Source organism: Poecilia latipinna, unplaced genomic scaffold (genome assembly GCF_001443285.1).
Source record: "Poecilia latipinna isolate Pla-1442-1.1 unplaced genomic scaffold, P_latipinna-1.0 Scaffold1076, whole genome shotgun sequence".
Taxonomy (NCBI): Eukaryota; Metazoa; Chordata; class Actinopteri; order Cyprinodontiformes; family Poeciliidae; genus Poecilia; species Poecilia latipinna.
This window is the reverse complement of record NW_015113692.1, coordinates 202,753-223,405: the sequence shown is the minus strand read 5'-3', so window position 1 is coordinate 223,405 and position 20,653 is coordinate 202,753. Positions and strand designations below refer to the sequence as shown.

The window sequence follows — 20,653 nt, the reverse complement described above, 5'->3', positions numbered from 1 at the left end:
TTATTTATTTATTACAGAAAAAAAAAACAAAAAAAAAAAAAAAAAAAAAAACAAATAGAAAAATGGGTGTGAATACTTTTGTGGTGTACGGTGTCTGTCCACAGCTAAAATAATTACAATATTTATTGTTTTAATGTATCCTCTCTTGAATCAGGAAAACTGATTAATTGGGTGGATTTCAGATTTTTGGGTAAAAATTAATTTCATATTTCTTGAGAATCTCAGATGTTGGAGGCAGCTGCTAGAAACTCGGTCCAGACCACAAGCATTTCCCTCATGACAGTGAATCACTGGCTGACTCAAGGCAGAAACACCAAGGGGAAAAAAAAAGAAAGAAAGGAAAAAAAAAAAAAAAAAGCTTCAAGGAATAAATACGTTCTTGATAAATATGCTGTAACTAGGTGTGTCTCCTTTTAGAATTACTGAAATAGTTATTATATTTTCTTTTTATTTCCCAAGGCTTCAGTACAGTCCATGCCACAATGAAATTAAATATTCAAAGTATGGATTCTCTCAGTCAAAACCTGAACACGTCGTAAATACCAATAAACAACTACACGCCATTTTGTTTGCAGTAATAAATCCTGAACACGTACCATTTTCGCACCTCTTCCCTGTATAGCCAGCTAGACAGGCGCAGTGGTAAGTGTAAGAAGTGTCCAGAATACAAGTCCCATCATGCAGGCAAGGGGATGAGCTGCAAGCTGTTGACAGGAAAATATGACACTGAGACACAGCCATAATTAAGGATTAATCACACAGACATAAATGCCCGTCCATATCATATCACATCCTTTATGTTAAAAGCTGAAGTCTTTATTGCTTTCTTTTTTTAAATGCATGTGGGCATTTTACACAAAACAGCCTCTGTTTACTTTTACAACTTTTGACTTGGCTGCTAGTAACTGATGTGGGTGCGTGTGTGTGTGTATGTGTGTGTGTGTATATGCGTGTGTGTGTTTGCTGTAGTTTGTAAGTTCAAAAAAAGAAGACCTTTCTGGAAAGAAGGCTTTGTGTTTTCCCAACTGACTAATAACAGACTCAATGCCGTGACGAAGGCTTTTGCTGTAACATGTAGGTTCCAGTCGTGTATTATAAAAGGCATTTAAAAAGGCCATGGACACAGCGTGTCATGGAAACTTCTTTCTTGTTTGCATCTGTTGTGGACTACAGCTTTAAAGAGCCTCTTTATTCACTGAGTATAATTTCACAAACACCCTTTTATTTATTGCACATGACACAGTTCTCATTTACAGAACTAAGACTTGGTTTAGGTGAAAATTGTTCTCTTGGGTAAAATAGCTAAGGCAATTTATTCATTTAAGTGGGCGCAACACTGCTTTAATTTCCTCTTGTAGATGACCCACCTGAATTTTCTTGGAAAGTAGCGAAGAATCCATCAAAATTCTTATAACCATCAGAAACAAACAAAATGTGCAAAGTGTTGCCAGAGCTCTGGAGTGCGGCAGGTCGATTGTTCCCGCAGAATCTACCAATGACACGAGAGTTGATGCTGTCTCCATCACGTACCTCCACAAAGTCATAGCGACAGGAAGGGTGAAATTCCAGGCTCAGCATCATAAACCTGTAAGCACAGACATCAGAAGCATAGTTACAGTCAAAAAGTCCATGTAATTTGTCACGGTTTTTCATATCATTTTGGGTTTTAATGATGCACTTAAACATGTTTTTTTTTTTTTTTTTTTTGGTAGGAAAACAATGATAAGGATTGAGATATTGTGATTATCCTAACAAAAACAAGATGGAGGGATCTGAGTAATGTTTAATATAACATGTATTAACTAGCTATAACTTTGCTCCTTTTTTTTATTTACCATTTCTGGCACCACCTTAATGTATTTCTTAATGGGTAAGCCATATTCACCACCTATCATTCAAATAAAAATCTGTGTATGTTGTGTTGCATTGCTGTATTTAGCTAAATACTTTCAATAATATCATCCGCTTTCCTTGGAACTTATTCACCATGTAGATCACTCTAATTATAATTGCCACCTTTTGAAAGCCGGTTAAATATTAATGGCTTCTTCTGAAAAATGTGGTCTGTTATGGTTTTCAAATTCTGGTATAAACTTGCCATTAGTCCACAAAACACTTTGTGCAGAAATACTTGAGCAAAGTGGAAATTTAAAGAAAGGAGGGCAATTATTAATGGCTATTTCAGATGGTCAGTGAACATACCATTTACTTTGACCACACAAAATGTGTTTTTGTAATTTCAAAGTTATTGTAACAAAGTGGTCATTTTGAGAATTCTCATAACATTTTCTAAGACACTGCTAGGATTTTCTTTGGAAAGTACAACTTAAATCTGGAAGCAGCAAATTAAAACAAAATGCAGAGCATCTATATGACGGGCTGGTCACGTACAGAAACTACTTTCCATGATTTAATAGACTCTATACCAACTTTAAACATACTTTCTATTATTGAGAACGTAATCCATTTTGTTATGTCAACCAATCCTCACAGGTTGTGAATGTGGCCTCTGGCTTGTGTGCAAGTTTGAAATTGCAGCTATTAAACTTACTTTAAATACATGTCTATTAAATTAAACTTCTATCATTAATTTAGATCCCGTGAGACCCAATTAATATAGCGGTACTGCTGCCAGACTTATTAAACCATTGTGTGGAATCAAACCTTATCATTAGAAGTAAATATGAGGACATAATAAAACAAAACATGAACTGCTTTCATTCTAGGTTTTCTAAAAACAATGTCTGAAGCAGAGGCTCCAGAGTTTTACAGAAACATATGAAGTCAATTGCAGATTTCTCTAGCTATGGACACTATGTATTAACATTTCATCTGAACTAACTGCCTTTCATAAAATCTTGAAAACAATGGTGGTAGACCTGTTTCCAATTGTGTTTGGATGATTTCCTTCTTGTTTATTTTGTTTTCTAGGTCTTGCCCTTCACTTCTGTTTGTCATATTGTTGAGATTTAAGTTGTTGCCATGTGAGTTAATTCCTTTGTATTTATTTATTTATTTTGTTTATACTCGTGTTCTGCTCTTTGTGCCATTGGATTTTGTTCTCTTGAATCGGTAGTTTTCTCTACCACTTGTTTTTCTCTGAGTCTCAGTTCAGCTCGTTGGTGTTAATTATTCGTCTCTCTCGGTCTACTTGTTTGCCTTCCTTCACAGCTGCACTCAGTTTGTCATCAACCTCCTGCTTCTTGTCAGCCATCACACTCTTTCTTTTTGTCATTCCCTGCTGGATTCTTCTGGTTTCTCATCTGCTGTTTTGCTGCATGCTCTGCTCTTCAGTGCATTCAGCTCTAAGCCTCCTGATTATTTTGTTATCATTAAAAGAACTCTGTTTCTGCAACAGTAAATATCTGTGTAAAGGTCCTCCATGAACTTAATAATGACACAATGACCAGTTTTAAAAACTAGTAAGAGATGCTTTTTTTTTTTTTTTTTTTTTACACTTATACTGATTAGAATGTCATTGTTTTTGATTGGTGCAAAATAAATTGTAATGTTAGAACTGGGCAGAATGTTCTGGTTTCTATAAATTAAAGGTCATGCAATAGGGAAGAAAACAACTCATCCTACAAGTAAGTTTTATATTGAGACCACACATTAACATTGCGTATGCATGCTATGCAGAGAAACTATATAGCACAGCAGTATCACACAGCAGACAAGGACATGTGAAATTAACTGTTTGATGCATTACCTGATTTCAATAGTAAACGGTTTTTCCACCTGTATGGTCCACTCACACCTTGCATTGTTGGGGTAGCTCTCAAGGACCAAATGGCCCTGCCGTTTACGGATAACTCCTCCACACTCTGAAACAAACATAAAATCAATGCTGTTTTTTTTTTTTTTTCTTGGTTTTTTTATGGATGGTTTGGCTCTAGCAGCCTTTATTTTGCAGTAGATTGGCAGGAAAGTGGATTTGATTTATTCAGCAGAGTCATGGTCAACATAGACACATGTATGAGAGAGAGGAGAGGACATGTGGCAAAGGTCAAGTGGCTGGGACTCGAACCCGTGACAACCGCATTTAGGACTGAGGCCTCTGTACATGGGGTGCATGCTCTACCCACTGCTCCAATGCCGGATTTTTAACTGTGGCTTAATTATTTCAAGGAATGAAAAATTGTTGCTTTTTAAGTTTTCAAAATCATTGTAGAAGCAGACGAGAAATAAACAACACATAAAGAGCCAAAAGAGAGATTGACAAACATTCTTAGCCATCTGCTTGTAATCAAATCCATTCTGTGTAAGTTGTACCCCCTGGTAGAATATTTGCATATAAAAGACTCAGTGCTATATATTATGTTGTTTTATAGGGGTGCAGATTATTGACTCTGATTTGTCGTTCATCTGTTTGTGGAAAATTCCCCGGGGTTCTGGCTAAGATCCAAGATGGCATAGTGGTTCCAGCTTAAGATAAATCAATGAGGAAGAAATAAAGAAACATATGGAACCCTCGGTTTAATTTGACTTATAGAAACGGAGAATCCACCAGAGAAGATTAAGAAAGCTTACTCATGCAATCTCCTCCAGACCAGCCGGGGCGACACTCAGCACAGTATTTTCCATTAATAAAGAAGTTATCTTGGGGCCCCCACGTTCCGTTGTTACAGCGCTTACAGTTCTCAAAAATGCTGCATCCTGCAACAGATGTGGAACAGGAAGCAACATTTCAGTTACGAGGGTGTGTGCCATACAGTTTTTAAGGAAGCTCCTGTTAGTTTGACTGTGTGTGTGTGTGTGTGTGTGTGCGTGTGTGTGTGTGTGTGTGTGTTTATACAGGAAAATTGAACTTTTTTATGAGAGGAGCAAGGTAGCTGTTCTCTACCAAACCCTGTAAATGTTTTTTTGCTTCAACACTGTTAAACCCATTAGGCTCAACTGTCACTGAAGCAAAAACACAAACACATGCTGCTGGTTCTTGAAAAAGAAAATTTAGAAATGGTTTCCTTTATGGATCGATTTTCACTTATGGGGCCAGCCTGTTCATAAAATGTGAAAAGCCACGTGCAGCTTGAGGAGTGGTATGGATTTTAACAACAACAATAGAGCTGGCCATTTACCAATGAAAATTTATGATTATGGCATTGAAACACTTTTTTGTGTGTAAAACTGCCATGCAGGTATTTAAATTTGGAACAGCTGCTTTTTCCTCATGAAAGAGATAATGAGTAAATTCATGCTGTGAAGAAAAGATGACATTATTCCACAGGCAATAGGCATGTAGAAAACAATAGCTTTTAAAACTCCCATTCATGTTAAAAGGCCTCAGTTTGCACATATACATGCAGGGATTCCCCCAGAAAACTAGCTAAGCCTGCTGGTTGGGGCGCTACGTCATTCCACTTGCGGGCCACCATGATTTTGTTAATTAATGTTAAATGTTGAAAAGAAATTTGAAAATTTAACTGTTGCTTTTTTGCTATTGGAAGACATTATTGACCATACTGAAACAACTAGACTTATAAAGAAAAACACAGAAAATACAATAAAAGAAAAAAAACTGCACTTTAGTTAAGTCCTTGTTAAGTGATCAGTGGCAGTTAAATAATCTATGCATGTTGGTCACAAGTTTTACATGTTTTCGTGTGATTTCCTAAATCGTATCCATTTTTTTGACCTGTTTTGCTTTTTCATTTTGCACATAAGTTTGTGGTGCATTTGTATCCCAAAGAAAAAGATGTAAAACTACAAACATACCACTAACAAAATATTAACATGCATGGAAACATCTTACAAAACCTTGTGGTATTCATGATGCTGCATGAGCTCACCAGTACATTATTGCATGGGAATGCAAAAAGGAAAATAAAATAATTAAAAAAAAATCTCCCATAGGGAGCTCCGTACCCCTTCTGTTTTCTTTCTTTTTTTTTTTACCGGGGCCAATCAGCGAACAAAGGTTCTGAACGATGACGTTGACTTTCTGCGCTGTTTCTGATGTGTAGTTTTAGCAATGGCAGCAGTGGAAGTGAACAAGATGTCACTGTTGTCACAGTTTGGGAACATTTAATTGTCATGTGTGCATTAAAGGGAAAGTCCTTCTATACATGTAGTTGTTGGTAAATTGAAACCAAAGCAAATGAAAACTGGTTTGAGGGACTGGAAATGAGGAGAAAAATAAACAAATTCAACAATAATTCAGTCTCTGAGTCAGCTTGTGCAACAGGCCGCAACATCTATGAAGCTAATGTTAAACTAAGGGTTGCGTCCATATGTGTCTGCATTACCTGGATGGATGATACACGGGTCACACTCGTTGATTGCATTGCGGCAGCAGGGCACAGCATAGCCAACCTGAGTTCCCTGGAGGGGACACTTACAGCGGATAACGTCGTACTCACAGCAGCCCCTGCACATAACGCTCCACTCTGGACCTGGGCAGTGGTTGTACAAGTACCTGTAATCTGAACAGCGTGATACATACAGATTAGAGATGCATGTAGGAAAGGAAAAAAAAAAAGATTAAGGTGAACCAGACATGGAGAATACATGTCAAATGTCTGTCAAATGTATTCTCCATGTCTGGAGAATACATTTGGCATGTATTCTCCAATTACACAATCATGTGTAATCACTTTTTCACATGATTACTCATGTGAAAAAGTGGTTTGTTGTGGGCTATGGATTAATTTGTGATTTTTGGTGTTTGTCTCTGCTGCTGTGCTTCTCTGCCCCTTAATTTCACTTTGATTTCAAGAGCCTTTATAGGCGAATAAAAGAGCCCTCTGCAGCTTACCCCCTCTGTGTGTTACTTCATCAAAAAGAATGGAAAAGTAAACACAATGGAAAACAGATTCAAGTGATTACTCTGCATGAGAGCAAGTACAAAGATGGTCTGTATCTGTACATTCTTAGCCCAATAAATGTTATGTTTAATTAACTCTGAAATCAGTCAAAGACGTTTGAGTCTGAGTTTCCATATTATGTAGAAGTGTATTTAAAAGCTAAAACAGACAAGTGAAATCCTCTTGTGGCAAATGAGCAGAGGCTGCGCTTCAAACTTGGCACAGTAACAGGGCAACATATTGTACGTCCCTCCGGTCCCACAAACATAATGACTTCTTTGCTCTTAGCCACGGATTTGCAAAAGAAAAAAATAAAATAAACACAAAAAAACACAACAACGTGCTAGCTCTGTTTTTTTCTTCCTCAATGTGAAGTTTCGGCTCCACAGATCCAAGCAAAGAAGTGGACGTACCAAAGCAACAAATAGTGATAAATCTCTCAAAGGATTGTGATCAGCTGGAGGGAATGTTGTGAATCCACCCTATTGCTTCCACAGTAATGATATCATAAATTGCGTCTCAGTTCAGCTCCACAGAACTCTGGCCCACTCAAGTATTTTGTCCATAAACATGCACGGACATATTGCCGACAGTAAATCCTGTGATGATACTGAAGTGATTTTCCTACAGGTTTTCTGAGGACAGCTATTGGGTTTCACAGTACAGTTAGAGTTCTTGATTGTATATCATTTCCTGTTCAAAACCAAGGTCATTGTGCGTTTTCTTTTAGCTGGACATGGCATCAACCTCAGAAAGCACACACACAGAAGGACAATCAGTCATGCCTTCAACTAGCGTACAGCTTCATAACAATCAGACTTTGTAGGAATTTATGTAAATTCCCATGTCATGAGGCTTACTTGAAATGCAAAGCAGATCATCTTAATTTTCTTTGTCCCCTCAGGACTACAAAAGAAAGCTCACACTTTCTGTTCTGTCATTTTTGTGGATTTTTGCTGGCCAAACTTTAGAGCCACAAACATCCGCAGCATGTTGCTAGACGGCATGTTTAAAAGGGATGTGTGCTGACTACTGAGAAAAGACACGGAGCAAAAGGAGGATTAAACAAGCCCAGCATCACGCCCAGCTCTTCACATGCTGATGCTTTGTTAGGACCCCTTGGCGCCACATTGGAATTTGAAGGGTACACTTACGCCTTGTTTCCCCACAGCTTTGTTTATGTTCAGAACTTGGACTAGACCCCCCACCATACTGACCAAAGCCAAAAAAAAACAACAAAAAAAAACTCTGGATGTACTCCTTATTTAGTTCAAAACTATTTCGTAAAGTGGGGTTGTGTAACATTATCATTAAGAGTTTGCTTACCTGAAGCAGAAAGATGGCATATCTAAAGTTATTTAAAACAACTTACTGAAGGGTTTGTATGTGCAGGATGCATAAAATAATACAATTTAAGGATCTACTTTCTTTTTACGTTAACTATAAATATTTCTATTGACAGAAATCAAATAACCTAACCTGTTTTTGGTTGCTTTTTGTTCTTAACGTGTGCAGTCCTTATCAGCTCACCATATATAGAAGATGGTTGCCTATGTTCCAAGGCAGAGTTGCTCTACAAAGAGGATATCTGAACATTTTAATAGCTTAATTTACCTTATTAACTAAAGACTTCCATTACCAAAGTAGGAAGGCCACATTCATGTAAAAATAACCTTTATGACCTTCACTCGCTTTGATTATGTGTGTGTTATTCTTGAGTAATTTTGACGTAAGGGGTTTTGAATATGTTTCTTAGTGATTTTATCTAATCAGATGATTGGTTATTTGCTCATTTGCTTAAACAATTTTGAAGGTAATTATTAGAAGATTTAAGGTGTACTGGTTTACTACAGAAGTGAGGCCTTTTTATCCAGCTATAGTCAAGTTTCTGAGCTTTTCTTGGTCTTCCTTCTTTTTATTTTCTTTTTTTTTTAATTATCCCAGCGCACTGACAAACTGCTGATGAGGTAATCAGTTTTATTCCATGGTTATAAGCACTTTCTGTTTCCTTTGTTTGAAATTCTTAAATTTTCTGCAAACATGTAGCAAGACATCATTATACATCAAGTGCTGGGGCTATTACTGATTATAGCTTCAAAGAATTGCACTTCAAAACATTTTTGCTGCCCTTTTAAGCACAGAATGAACAAGAAAGCTTGTTACATGCCTGCCATTCTGCTTGCTTTCCTCAATTACTATCCAAATTAGGATTTTGGCTTTTATTCTGTTAGTTAGTTAAGTTCACCATACAGTTTCTTTACAATCCTCTTAAATTATGTTTTGTACATGAAGTGGAAATAGGAAAAAAAAAAAGGAACATGTTTTGCAGACAAAATAACTCCATTCCAAAATTCCAAAAATGGCCTGGTGTTTTATTCCCACAACAGCAAAAAAATATGTGGGAATAAAGCAAAAGTGAAATTCTCAACATGCATGTTGCAATGTTGTAAAGATTATTCAGGCTTTCTCAGGCCAAACTATTGTATTCTTCTGTTCTTTACAAGGTAACTGTGGTGACTTGAGTCCACCCCCTTGTTATAAACATTAAACGAAAACAGAGACAAAAACTCAAAGAACAAAATAAGACTCGGAGAAGTCTTATTTTCTCCGAGAGTAAAGTAGAAAAAAAAAATATTTTTCTACTTTTCTACAAACCGCGTTGGTGGATAATTCATCACGGACAGTTTGGCTTCAAACCAGGATGAGTTTTGGTGATACAATATTTATAATCCCCAACCTACCTCTAAGGCATTTGGACTCTAATTGTAGTCTTCTCTCACTTACCACCAACACTGTGTCACTTAAAAAAAGAGACTTTGTACAGAATTACTGAACTTAAAAACAAAACAATTAGCATTAATTTGGTTGTATCAATTAAGCTGAAAACTGTTTTTGTTTTGGTTTCAACATTTTCCTAGCAAATTAGGAATTAGGCAATTAGGCAATTAAGCAGTCAGCGGCAGACCAAAACTCTCAGTAAATGTGCTTTTCTTTAGCTTGTCCTCAATGTTACCCTGTGAAGATGTTTTTGTTTTTCAGCAAGACATGAACAGTGTTTGAAAAGAAGCAATGCCTACTGCATTGTGATTTAGGAAGTGCTGACATCACCACCTCCCCCCATTATGTAGGTCATGTGCCTCTGGACTGCAGAACACGGTCTGGAGGGACCATGAAATCTAATTTAATGGACATAAACATGGAAGAGTCAAAGGACTTCACGAGAAGGTCTGGTATTGGGATTACACTGACCACCGATGCATGTTTTTGTTGGTGCCTGTAAAAGAAGGCCCCAAGTTTGCAGCGGGATGCAGCAAAACAATTAATATTCATTCCTAAAGAAATCCCTTTTCAGTTTTCATTATTCCTTTTGCTTTCCTCAAAGTATTACATTAACTCAAGAAATAGCTTCTTCAGAGTTTATAAATTCTGGATTTTTTTTTTTTTTTTTTTTTTTTTTTTTTTTTTTTTTCTGAAATCCAGTTTTGCTGTTAAGGCTGCAATGTTTTGCTCCAAAGCATGATTATGAAAGTTCTCCCCAGAGTTGGACACATGCTGGAATGCATCTTTATTTTCTTGAACTCCCTTTGCTCTTTCTTTGATGCGCATTTGCAGGGAGTAAAACATTCTTTCTTACTGTTATTTTTTTTTTCCCTCTAGTCAAAAAGATTGCCCCCTGTAAAAATATTGCGGTTGTTCACTCAATTGAACACCTGCAGGTTGTTGCTGACTGAACTGGTAAAATGTCATGTGTGTTTTTATGGAAGTTTTGAAAGGTTAAAACAGGTGTGAAATCATCTGTGCACAGCTGCTCACCTGCAAACAACTACTACACTTCTACTGATACTTCACTGATGTTTTTTTTTTTGTAGGTTCACTTCTCAAAAGCATTTAAAGTGATTTCAGTCACTGTAAAAAAAATGTATGAACAGATTATTTTTGACTTGCACAGCACCCCATAATTTAACTCAAAAACTGTGATTTCACAATTTGCCCCCAGCTAACATAAATTTAAAGAGAAACTAAAGGTGTTGGCAGTCAGCAGAAAGAGATACCCTAACTATAAAGAAATCACTTTTTATAAAAAAAAAAAAATAAAAAAAATTTCTATGTCTTATGTGTTGTAATGCTATTGTAGGTGAGTGAAACAAGATGTAACCACTCAGGAATGAAACGCTATTAAAGATCAGGACAGTTTTCTTTTTTCCACAGTATGTTTTCTTCTAAGTGTGCACATTTTTGTGGGGGATGTTCATCTCCTCTTATGTAAGATGTATCTGCTTGTTCCATTGCAGACACAGAGCTTCTAAATGGACTGTTAAGCATGCATGGCACGAGTCCATCTAAAACGAAAAGTTTTTTACATCTAGTTAAAAGCATAAAAAACTGGGATTTTGGCAAAGCTGGCCAAAGTGTATAATGTACACAATGCTCCGGTAAGGACCTCCAGACCAGCAGGGGGCCATGAAGACTGTTTGGCTGTTTGGCACAAAGACGTAAGCCGCATGCACCAGATAAATTAAGATTCTAAGATCTCTAAATATTAAATTTATTTTTATTTTTTTTTTGTTTTAAAAGCTAGACTGTACTAGATGTAACATGAGAATTTCATAGTTTGATTGTTATGGGAGTAAATATTTATCATGCAAATAATTCTCAATAAATAACAGTTTTCAGGTTACTAGTGAGCAACAAATTAAACTTGGCCAAGCCTGTCTTGACATAGCCTTGCTCTGCACATGTGAACTTGAGCTCCTTTAACCTTGCATACAAGCCCATCCCTTTTTCCATGCTATTTTTAGCTAAACTGAACAGCCGCATTACACTCAGAAAAATACAGTTTCCACCACATCCTCTTGGAGGTGATAATACCTAAGGTTTCTCGGCGTCAACACACAATGTGAAAGGAAGAAAGAACTGTAAAAAAGTGACCTTAATGTCATTTGTGTATACTTGCAAGATGACCTAGCTTCTCCCCACAGTGTAGTCCATTAAGAAAAGATAATTGTGAACTTTCTCCTGTGACCTCAGAGTGCAGGGACTTGTCCTGTAACTGGTGTGTTGCTGGTTCAAATCCCTGCTAAAGTCAGTCTCAGTGGCCTTGGGGAAGACACTTCACCCAACTTGGTAGGCGAACAACTTGGTGGCACTGATTAGACGTTGGTCTGCCCAGTGCAGCTGTGGCTACAGTGAAGCTTACCATGAGTGTGTGTATAGAAGGGTAAAATGCTATGGAGGCGAAACAAATGCAGGCCAATTGCCATTGTCTCTTTTGCTTCTTCTTCTTATACTTATCATCCAACTCATTGTTTTCTTTATCTGCTGTGTCTTTGGTACCATCTTCTGTATAAGAATATTATTGCCCCTGCTAAAGTAGGTTGCTAGCATGGGCAAGAATATGGATCGCACAAAGAAGTTTGCAAAGAGTTCTAGTGAACCATAATGGACAGGAAATGAAGACTGAAATCAAATTCTGCTTTGTCCCATGCGATCTTGAAACGTCTATAGAGTTTAGGCAGCTGTCTTTTTTACCGCCATCAGCGCTGATCCATATTGCACAGGTAAAAATTCCCATGACTCTTGTGAACATCTGCCATCTGCTCGGACTCGTTGCGGTATTGGTCCTTTGACCTTCTGAAGCACTGCCAAAAAACACTTTAAAGTCAGTGGTCGTTTTGTATTTTAGGATGCGTTTAAATATAAACCCATGATTATACAAAACATTTCAAATGTGTTACAGATGATGAACTTGACCTCATGACTGAGTTATGGGTCCCACAGCTGCAGTAAATGAGTGAAGCAAATCTATTTTCTACACAGCATCTCTTTGGAAAGTGAGATGAGTTTAGAACCCAAAAGTAGGGCCTGTTTTCCTCACATATAATTTCCCAGGAGAATCTTCTCTTTCTCCAGGTTGCATCCAGGTGTTGTGTTCAGAGCCAAACTGGACTCCAAATTGACATCCAAAAACTTTGAAATGTGAATGGTTTGGGATTTAGCAAAGAAGACAAGTTTTGAAGTGAAAACTAATGTTGCCCTCCAAAGTATGGAGCACATAAATAACTGCTGTCAGTTGTGGGCAAAACCTAGCTCAGTACCACACCATTAACAGCTTAAAACACACTTTGAGAACCCGCTCTAGAAATCTGATGTCATTTTATTGACGAATTGTGGCACATCTGCAAACTAATAAACTGCTGTTCATTTTGCTGTCTGTATTTTGACCATGAAGTGGAAACAGCAAACATCTATGAGCAATCACTTGAAAAGACTTATCTTCACAGTTCTGAAGTGGTAAAATCTTGCTGTATGAACTTCTTCATCAAGGACAAGAAAGTCCTTGAAGAAAACCTGCTAGAAGCAGCAATAGAGGCTGAGATCACGGTTCACCAGAAGGACAATTACTCTTAACATTTAGTCAGAGCTGTAATGGCGTAGACCAGAACGAAATGCACAAACAAACTTTACACAGGACAATCTACAATGCAGAGAATTTAATGCAGAGACCCCATTCCTCCTTAGTCAGAAATGTTATGCAACTGATTTGATTAAGATCTTAACCGCAGAGTGGGCATGAGCAATTATTTTAAATTACATAACTAGTGGGCATTGTTTCTACCTGTGGTAGTTTTCATCTTTATATATTTTGAATTTACAAACTTGTTTCCACAGTTTGACACTGTTAGTATCATAGCACAATGAATGCATTTTAGATTACTAGTCATACTAGATTATTTCACACTGATGTATTTTGGAAAAATAACTTTTTTACAACAGCTGTGAGAGGAAGCACAGTGTAGGTTTGCATTGTAAAGGAGCATACAATTTCTTTTTCTTACTACCCACAACAGCTGTCTGGTATGTTGAGGTCAGAGTGATTTAGTTATCATCCAAAAGGGGAAAATCCCAAGGCAGCACTGTGGTCACTGTGTGTCTGAAGCTACCCGAGAGCAAGGATTTGATTGGCCGGTCCACATATGTTGATTTGAGTAGGTTCCTCAGACTGGAAACCGCCAACAGAATTAAATGTCAGTCCACCTTATTCGACTCTGTGGGTAAACAGTGTGATGGAATGCTTATATAAGGTAAAGTGTCTGGTTTTAAGCGTTGGATTATAAGGCTGATATGAAACTCAACTTTGTTAAAATAAGTTGCTCTGTTGTTTTAAATCATGCGGCTACACTTCGTAATTTACTCTGTCTCTATTTAAATATGCAATTGAAAACAAATTTTCAGTTAAATAGAAGAGATATCTTTTTCATCAAGATTAACAGATTAAATGTTTTCTATTTTAGGTCAGTAGGGATTATTAACACCAGGAAAACAAAGGATTTTTTTTTTTTTTTTATTATCTAAAAATTCAGAAATTTAAAAATGTAAACAATTTGGGAATGCCCAGAAAACAAAGTAATGGCTTCAAAAACCCCAGATAAGGTAATGTACAATAACTGAGTTCGATGGAGACACATATTTGGATGTACTTTAATCCAACACCTGACACATTGTTTTTTTTTTTTGTTTTTTTTTGTGACAGCATGGTAGAAAATTTCTCAATAGAATTAAATGCTGGTATTAACACCATGTGAATGTCCTGATATCATACGCTGCAGGACGGAAACAGCAAGTGCTGGAAGACCAGACAGGGAGGAAAAGGCCATTGCTTTAGCAGTAGCATAAAAAAGCAGTTAGTAAATACACTCTAAGACAAAGACCTTAAAGTTTGGATACATGTTTTGTCGCCATATGAACGTAAAATTTAAGGCATGGACAGAGGTAAAAAGGTTTTTTGTGAGTGTACACAGATGTTTATAAGTAAACAAACATATTTCTTTTTGTGCGGTTTTTGCAAATCTTAAATATCTGGTTTAAGATATGTTTTTTTACATATGCGAGCATGAATATTTGCTTCTCTGGTGTGCGCTGCCCAGAAACACAAAAAAAGGATTTTTATGTGGGCTTTAACTAAACACACCACTGCTTGTCAGAACAACAAGGGAGAGAGCACAGGGGATACCAAACAGGAAGTCTTAAGCACATCAAAAAGCCAAAGAGGGACACCAAAACATGACCAAACTGCCATAAATGCAAGCAGAAACAAATGCGTAAACATCCCCCAAAGAAAGAAACATGAACCTTCTTCGTGTTGTGCAATAAAAGTCCTATCATCAGCTGATTATGAAACAAGACATGCAGTAAGTGACTCAGCTGACAACAACATACGTATCTGCCAAAGGGAACTGTTTCTTTCCAGCCGTATGCCAAACTCACCAGTATTACTTGTTAATTGTACATATGGGTTTGTAATTAACCTGAAGCATCTTAAAGAGGAATCAGACCAAATGGCAGAGGTCCAGCCGGGAGCCTTAGGCACAGTTTATGGTATACAGATTAGAAAAGAGTTACTCACTCAAATGTGAGTCATGTCTTCCAGTGGTTCTAGTGGTCATGGTAAGCAGGGAGAGACAATCACGCTTGAGAATTTAGAGGGGAATCTGAGACAATGGGGAACATGTGCCAAGATTCAACAGGCTTATTTGGACTCCGAGTGCCTAAATTCACCTCAAGGAATGTATGACGGCATCCGACTTTTGCTTTGTTGGCGATTCTTTCAAAACAAAAACATTTCCACTCATTCTCTCAAAAGCAGCTGAAAAGGTGAACATCACAGAGTCATTATCTCCGACTAGACTTCACAGGCATTAATGTCGTTTCACGATAAGGGATGTAAGGCAAGGACTTGCACTGACTTGTATTTTCATTCACTAAAACAGCAATAAAATAGCCTTCACATCCCCCTGATCCTTCTGTTGCAGAGTGCTTGGACTGACAAGAGGAGAGGGAAAGGCAAGAGCGCAGATGCTTGGGGTATTGAGAAAAAAGACAAATAAACTCTTGAGGTAGGAAGAGGGAGAAAAACAAGTGCAGTGAAGGTAAATCATAGCGCAGCTCTTACCGTAAGGCCATGCTGTCCCCAAGGGCAAAGAGATGAAAATAAGGGAGACAGAGAGGAGCCAGCCCTCTCTTCTGGACCTAAAGGTGTTGGTCAGTCGGATTGTCCGAATGCTCTCGTGGGTTTGCCCCAGCTGTTGTTCCTGTCCCGCAGACAGCATGCTGCAGTCTGTGCCTCTGTTTACTTTCTGAACTCAGCTGACATTACTCTCTCTTTGCCTTTCATTCCTTCCCTCCCCCTCCCTTTTATTTCCCTCTTTCTTGCCCAGTGTCTTTCTCCCTCAACTTCTCCCTCTCTTACAGCTCCTGGGGTTCAAGTTACAGTCCAGCCTTGCAAAGGAGTTCCACTGGCAGTGGTCTCCCAAAAAAAAAAAAAAAAAAAAAAAAAAAAAAAGAAAAAACTCCCCTTGCCTCACTTAGACACCAACATCACGGCTGATGAATGAAAGCAAGCACCAGTATTTTATGCTTATAACTTATAATGATCTCACACACACACACACACACACGCACGCTCAGAGTGAGCTGAAATGTATTGCAGCCGGTTTGCGTTCCACGCTCTCTCTGAAAATGCGGTGACAGAATTTATGTCTCTGTCACTGGATGTGTGTTCGTGAATAAAAAAAAAGAAATCCTGAGGTTAGTGTTATTCAAGTTCACACAAGCAGAAAAAATGCCACAGCTGTGTTTAGTCTCAGAGAGCAGTAAGCGTTTTACAATAGGATGAAGACAAGTCATTAATTTGAGATTAAGTCAATAGCACGCCCACTGTGTTTAAGAGCCACTCCTCCAATTTCTCGTGATTAAACACTTGAGCTAAAGCAGACTGATACAGAATGGAAACTCTATAAAACCCCGGTTTCTGATTGAAACTACAGTGTTATATCTCTGGCTGTAAGCTTGGAGCTGCTGTCCTGCTGGAAGGTGAACCTCTGCTCCGGTCTCCAGCAGATTTTCTACCAGGACTGCTCTGCATCCTGCTCCATCAATCTTCCTGTCTACTCTGACCAATGTTCCTGCTGAAGAAAAAGTCGGGATGGTGTGTTCAGGGTAATGTGTATTATTAGTTTGTTTTTTTTTGTCTTACATTTTACCTACATTTTCGGATGATGGATCAAACAGTGCTCTATGAGATTCCCAAACCTTGGGATATACCTTTATAGCCTAACCCTGCCATAAACTTCTCCACAACTTTATCCTTAACCTGTCTGGCATGGAGCTTTCTCTTTATGATGCCATCTATCTACATATGTCCTACAAGTCTCTGAAGCCTGCTCAGAGCAGCTGTATTTATACTAGGAATACATCAAAATAGACAATATTTATTGTTTGAGAGTTGAAGACTTCTGGTTGTCATTCCGTTGATTTAGTTTAGGGGTATCGCAGTGAAAATGGCTGAATACAAATGCCCCCTACACTTTTAAATTTTATTTATTTATTTTTTTATTTATTTTAAGTTTTTTTTTTTTTTTTTTTTTTTTTTCCACTTTAAAATGATCCTCTACTGTTCATTGTGCTATTTGGCACAAAGTAATGCTGTACAAAATTTACAAATATCAGAGCTTGGATTCTGCTTTATTAATTTTTAGGCTCCCTCTATCATTCCCTCGCATAAGGAAATCATACACACTACAGAGCAACAGTGATCTGGATTTCATTAAACTAAAAATGGTAAGAGAGTTATGTACTGTAATAACGGCTGTTGACTGCACTTAAAATCTGTCTGGACCACTAGTCACACTAACACTCTCACAATGATGTAATTCTGCTGCTCACACATAATTAAGTCTTAGAATACCCTGAAGGAGAACGGTTTTCATTCGGGACGGCAGACTTACAAAGCTCAGGTCTTTTAATGGGTTTTGTACGTAAGCTACACAAGTTTCAGAAAAAAAAACATCTCAGCACTGACAGCACAATGTGGGTTGAAAAGGAATTTGCAATGATTTTAAATACCACTGCAACTACAGATTCCCTCATTAGAAAAAAACACAGACTGTTGGGTGAAACCGTAGCAGATGTTGAGGTTTACATGAAAGATTTGTCAAAGAGAAATGATCAGAAGTCCTGCTTTTATTATTTTTTATTTCTTTCTTTTGGAAAGCAAACTCATCATGCAAAGTTATTGTCTAATTTTTTGATTTAACTCAATAAAAGGGTAATTGTGACAACATCTCTGTCACATGACACATTTGAATGTCTTATTGAGTCACTTATGGAAGCCTGAACAGGCACATTGTGGCATTTGAGGACAGAATGCTAACCAATCCATTGTTATTATTGTGTTATTATATTTATGTGTGATGTTCAGTCATATGCAGGGCACATACTGCTTCTTAATATATTGCTCGTGCTGTGCAGTTACTCTTGGCTGAACTCTAAATTCAACGTTTTGCACAACAGCAATGCAAATTCTGCAAAGTTAAAAATATTTTGTGATGTTTTCCATTTTGCTATGAAGTAAATGTGACAAGTGACAAGTTGGTTTTTCTCTCAAACTGCTTCAGTGGATGTCCCAAACACTAGAGCAAAATATAAAGAGACGTCTTGCAAGCATTCAAGACTGAAAAAAAAAAACCTACAGCTTATTTATATTCATCTTCACTCAACTTCATCTTCAAGTTAAGTTGGTTTTCCTAATCCCTAAAAGTAGAAAATAATACCAGTAACATAGATGCATCCATTTATGATGCATCTATGTTGCATCATAAATGGAAAATCACATTTTGTAAATGTTTCACATGAAGGGTTTAGCTTACAATATTTTCAAATCTGCTATCATTTAAATTTTACACAGATCACAACTTTCTGTGACGATGCCAACACGAAAGAAGTACAATATTGATTTATTCCATCTGGCTCTGGTTAGTTAAAAAAAAAAAAAATAAAAAAATCTTTGTGTGGTCTTCGGGGTGTGTTTTATTTCATCTGAATGCATTATGAGAATTATTTCATCTGTTGTTGTGTGGGATTTCAGTGGGATTTCACGTTGAATGTAAAAGTTAACTTGGAACACAGATCAGATGACCTGGGGCAGGATAATCAGATGTCCTCAGATCTTTAAGCTGTACTGTACTGTGAGAATGTTGTTGGAAGAAAACTTTGGTGTTTGACTGCTGATAACAGATGTTTGTGCAGAAATGCTATGCTTGGTTATCACTGGGCATTAAATGATAAACATCATGGCCCAAAATGTCTGCTTTGATCTCACCTCTCAAAAAAAATAGTTGCAGAAGACTTAATTCAGATGATACTTTACTAATCCAAGACTTCCTGCCAAATTCTTTGTTTTTAGACTGAGCAGACTTTCACCTAGTCTTTTGTCATGAAATGGAACATTTAATTACTCACTGAGGCCCGTTAAATGCTGGATAAAGTTCTCGAAATCTGCACAGTCAAAAAAAAAAAAAAAAAAAAAAAACCCAGTTTTTCACTTGACACAATATGATCAGGAAAGTGGCGTTCTTCTGGCAATTCTCAAACCAAAACTCACACACTGGATCGCCAGACATGGAGACATGAGCATTTTGTTGTGAATGTAAATGCTAATGAACAGAAGCTCGGTGCTTCTTGAAAAACAGATTGTAGATCTTGGTGAGGTTGTCATCTGGTTAAATAAGTCATTATATACACATTTCCTTAACTTTAGAGTTCAGTGTATTTCACATTATTATGCATTTTACATTGCTCATGCATGTAGATGCATTTAATTGTTTTACTATTACAGCTTAAATCTAATTCACACTTGATTTTAATATGTTTAATTAGGTTTTGAAAATCTTAACTTGAAATAAACATTAAACTTAATCATATAACAGGTGTTGAAGCAACCTGCTTCCACCATAACGACTCACCCACTGAAATTTTTGTGACTTCTAATAGAAGTCCATAATAGTTTACATGGACACCAAAGTTCCAGCTGCTGACCTCTTGCACACCATCTTAACCCCAAATAGAAACAGGGAGTTAAAAGAAATGTCAGACTTCTTAAATAATACAACAAACACATTCAATATGGAAACAAAATCATTATAAAGTGCATGCTGAAGATTTTCTTTATTTTTTATTTTTTATTTTCACTACTTTCATAATGTGTATTTGCTGTTTTTAGCTCTTGGTTGTATTAGCATTTTCAAAGCCAGAGTTTTTTTTTTCTGTTGTTAAAAATGGAATGCATGTACATCTCTCAAAGAGAAGAGAGCTGTGTTGACAGGAAGGTTTCCATCAAACTAAAGTTAGGAGGGATTCTCATTACTGCCGTGTTACAAATGGCCTCTTGCTTTAAAACTGTTCGTTAAATTAAATTACATTAAATTCTTACTACCACACACTTTACATTTTAAAAACTTTGCTTATACAACATTAAATTGACTTCAGTAGGAACAAATGCATACCAGATTTTTTACACTTACCAACATGCTTCAAGCCACGTCCATCCATCGACGAGCACATATCATGCTTGCTGTACCGCTTTGCCAATCAGATTGGTGGCTTAGGAAAATGATAAAGACAAACAACTAAACTTGACAAGTTTCTGGTCACTGCTGAAACTCTGCTATGACTGCTATGACCTCACCTCAATTTGCCACGTTGTATATGTGAAGTCATTTTTATTTAAAATTATAACATGTTTAGTGTAATATAATTTTTTTGTCCTCATTTCAAGCCAATTTATTCATCAGCTTAAAATTAAAACTTGTCCATCTGTCGCACGAAGTGAACTCGGGTCAATGAAGTCGAGCCATGTTGCAGTTTTATGACCTATAATGGGAATGGGTTGTGTAAAGTTTTCTCGGGCTTTGCAGAATTGGCTTTGAAAATAAACATCGTGGCTGCTGGTATGCTGTTGTCCTGTTGCATCCAAGCTAATCATGTGCAGCTTTTTCCTTCTGTATGAGACTTTG

General features: G+C 37.2%; 1 protein-coding gene across 1 annotated transcript in view; it reads right to left on the bottom strand.

Annotated features, from left to right (window-relative positions):
• The window catches only part of pamr1b (peptidase domain containing associated with muscle regeneration 1b), a 29,058-nt gene extending 12,945 nt beyond the window's left edge, over positions 1-16,113 (bottom strand). The window contains exons 1-6 of the mRNA XM_015051962.1: positions 15,754-16,113; positions 6,246-6,422; positions 4,531-4,656; positions 3,710-3,824; positions 1,368-1,585; positions 597-704 (exon numbers count right to left, since the gene is read on the bottom strand). Of these exons, the coding sequence (XP_014907448.1) occupies positions 597-704; positions 1,368-1,585; positions 3,710-3,824; positions 4,531-4,656; positions 6,246-6,422; positions 15,754-15,910 (901 nt within the window). The 5' untranslated portion in view covers positions 15,911-16,113. The remainder of the gene's footprint in view (positions 1-596; positions 705-1,367; positions 1,586-3,709; positions 3,825-4,530; positions 4,657-6,245; positions 6,423-15,753) is intronic.
• Between the last annotated feature and the right edge of the window lie 4,540 nt (positions 16,114-20,653).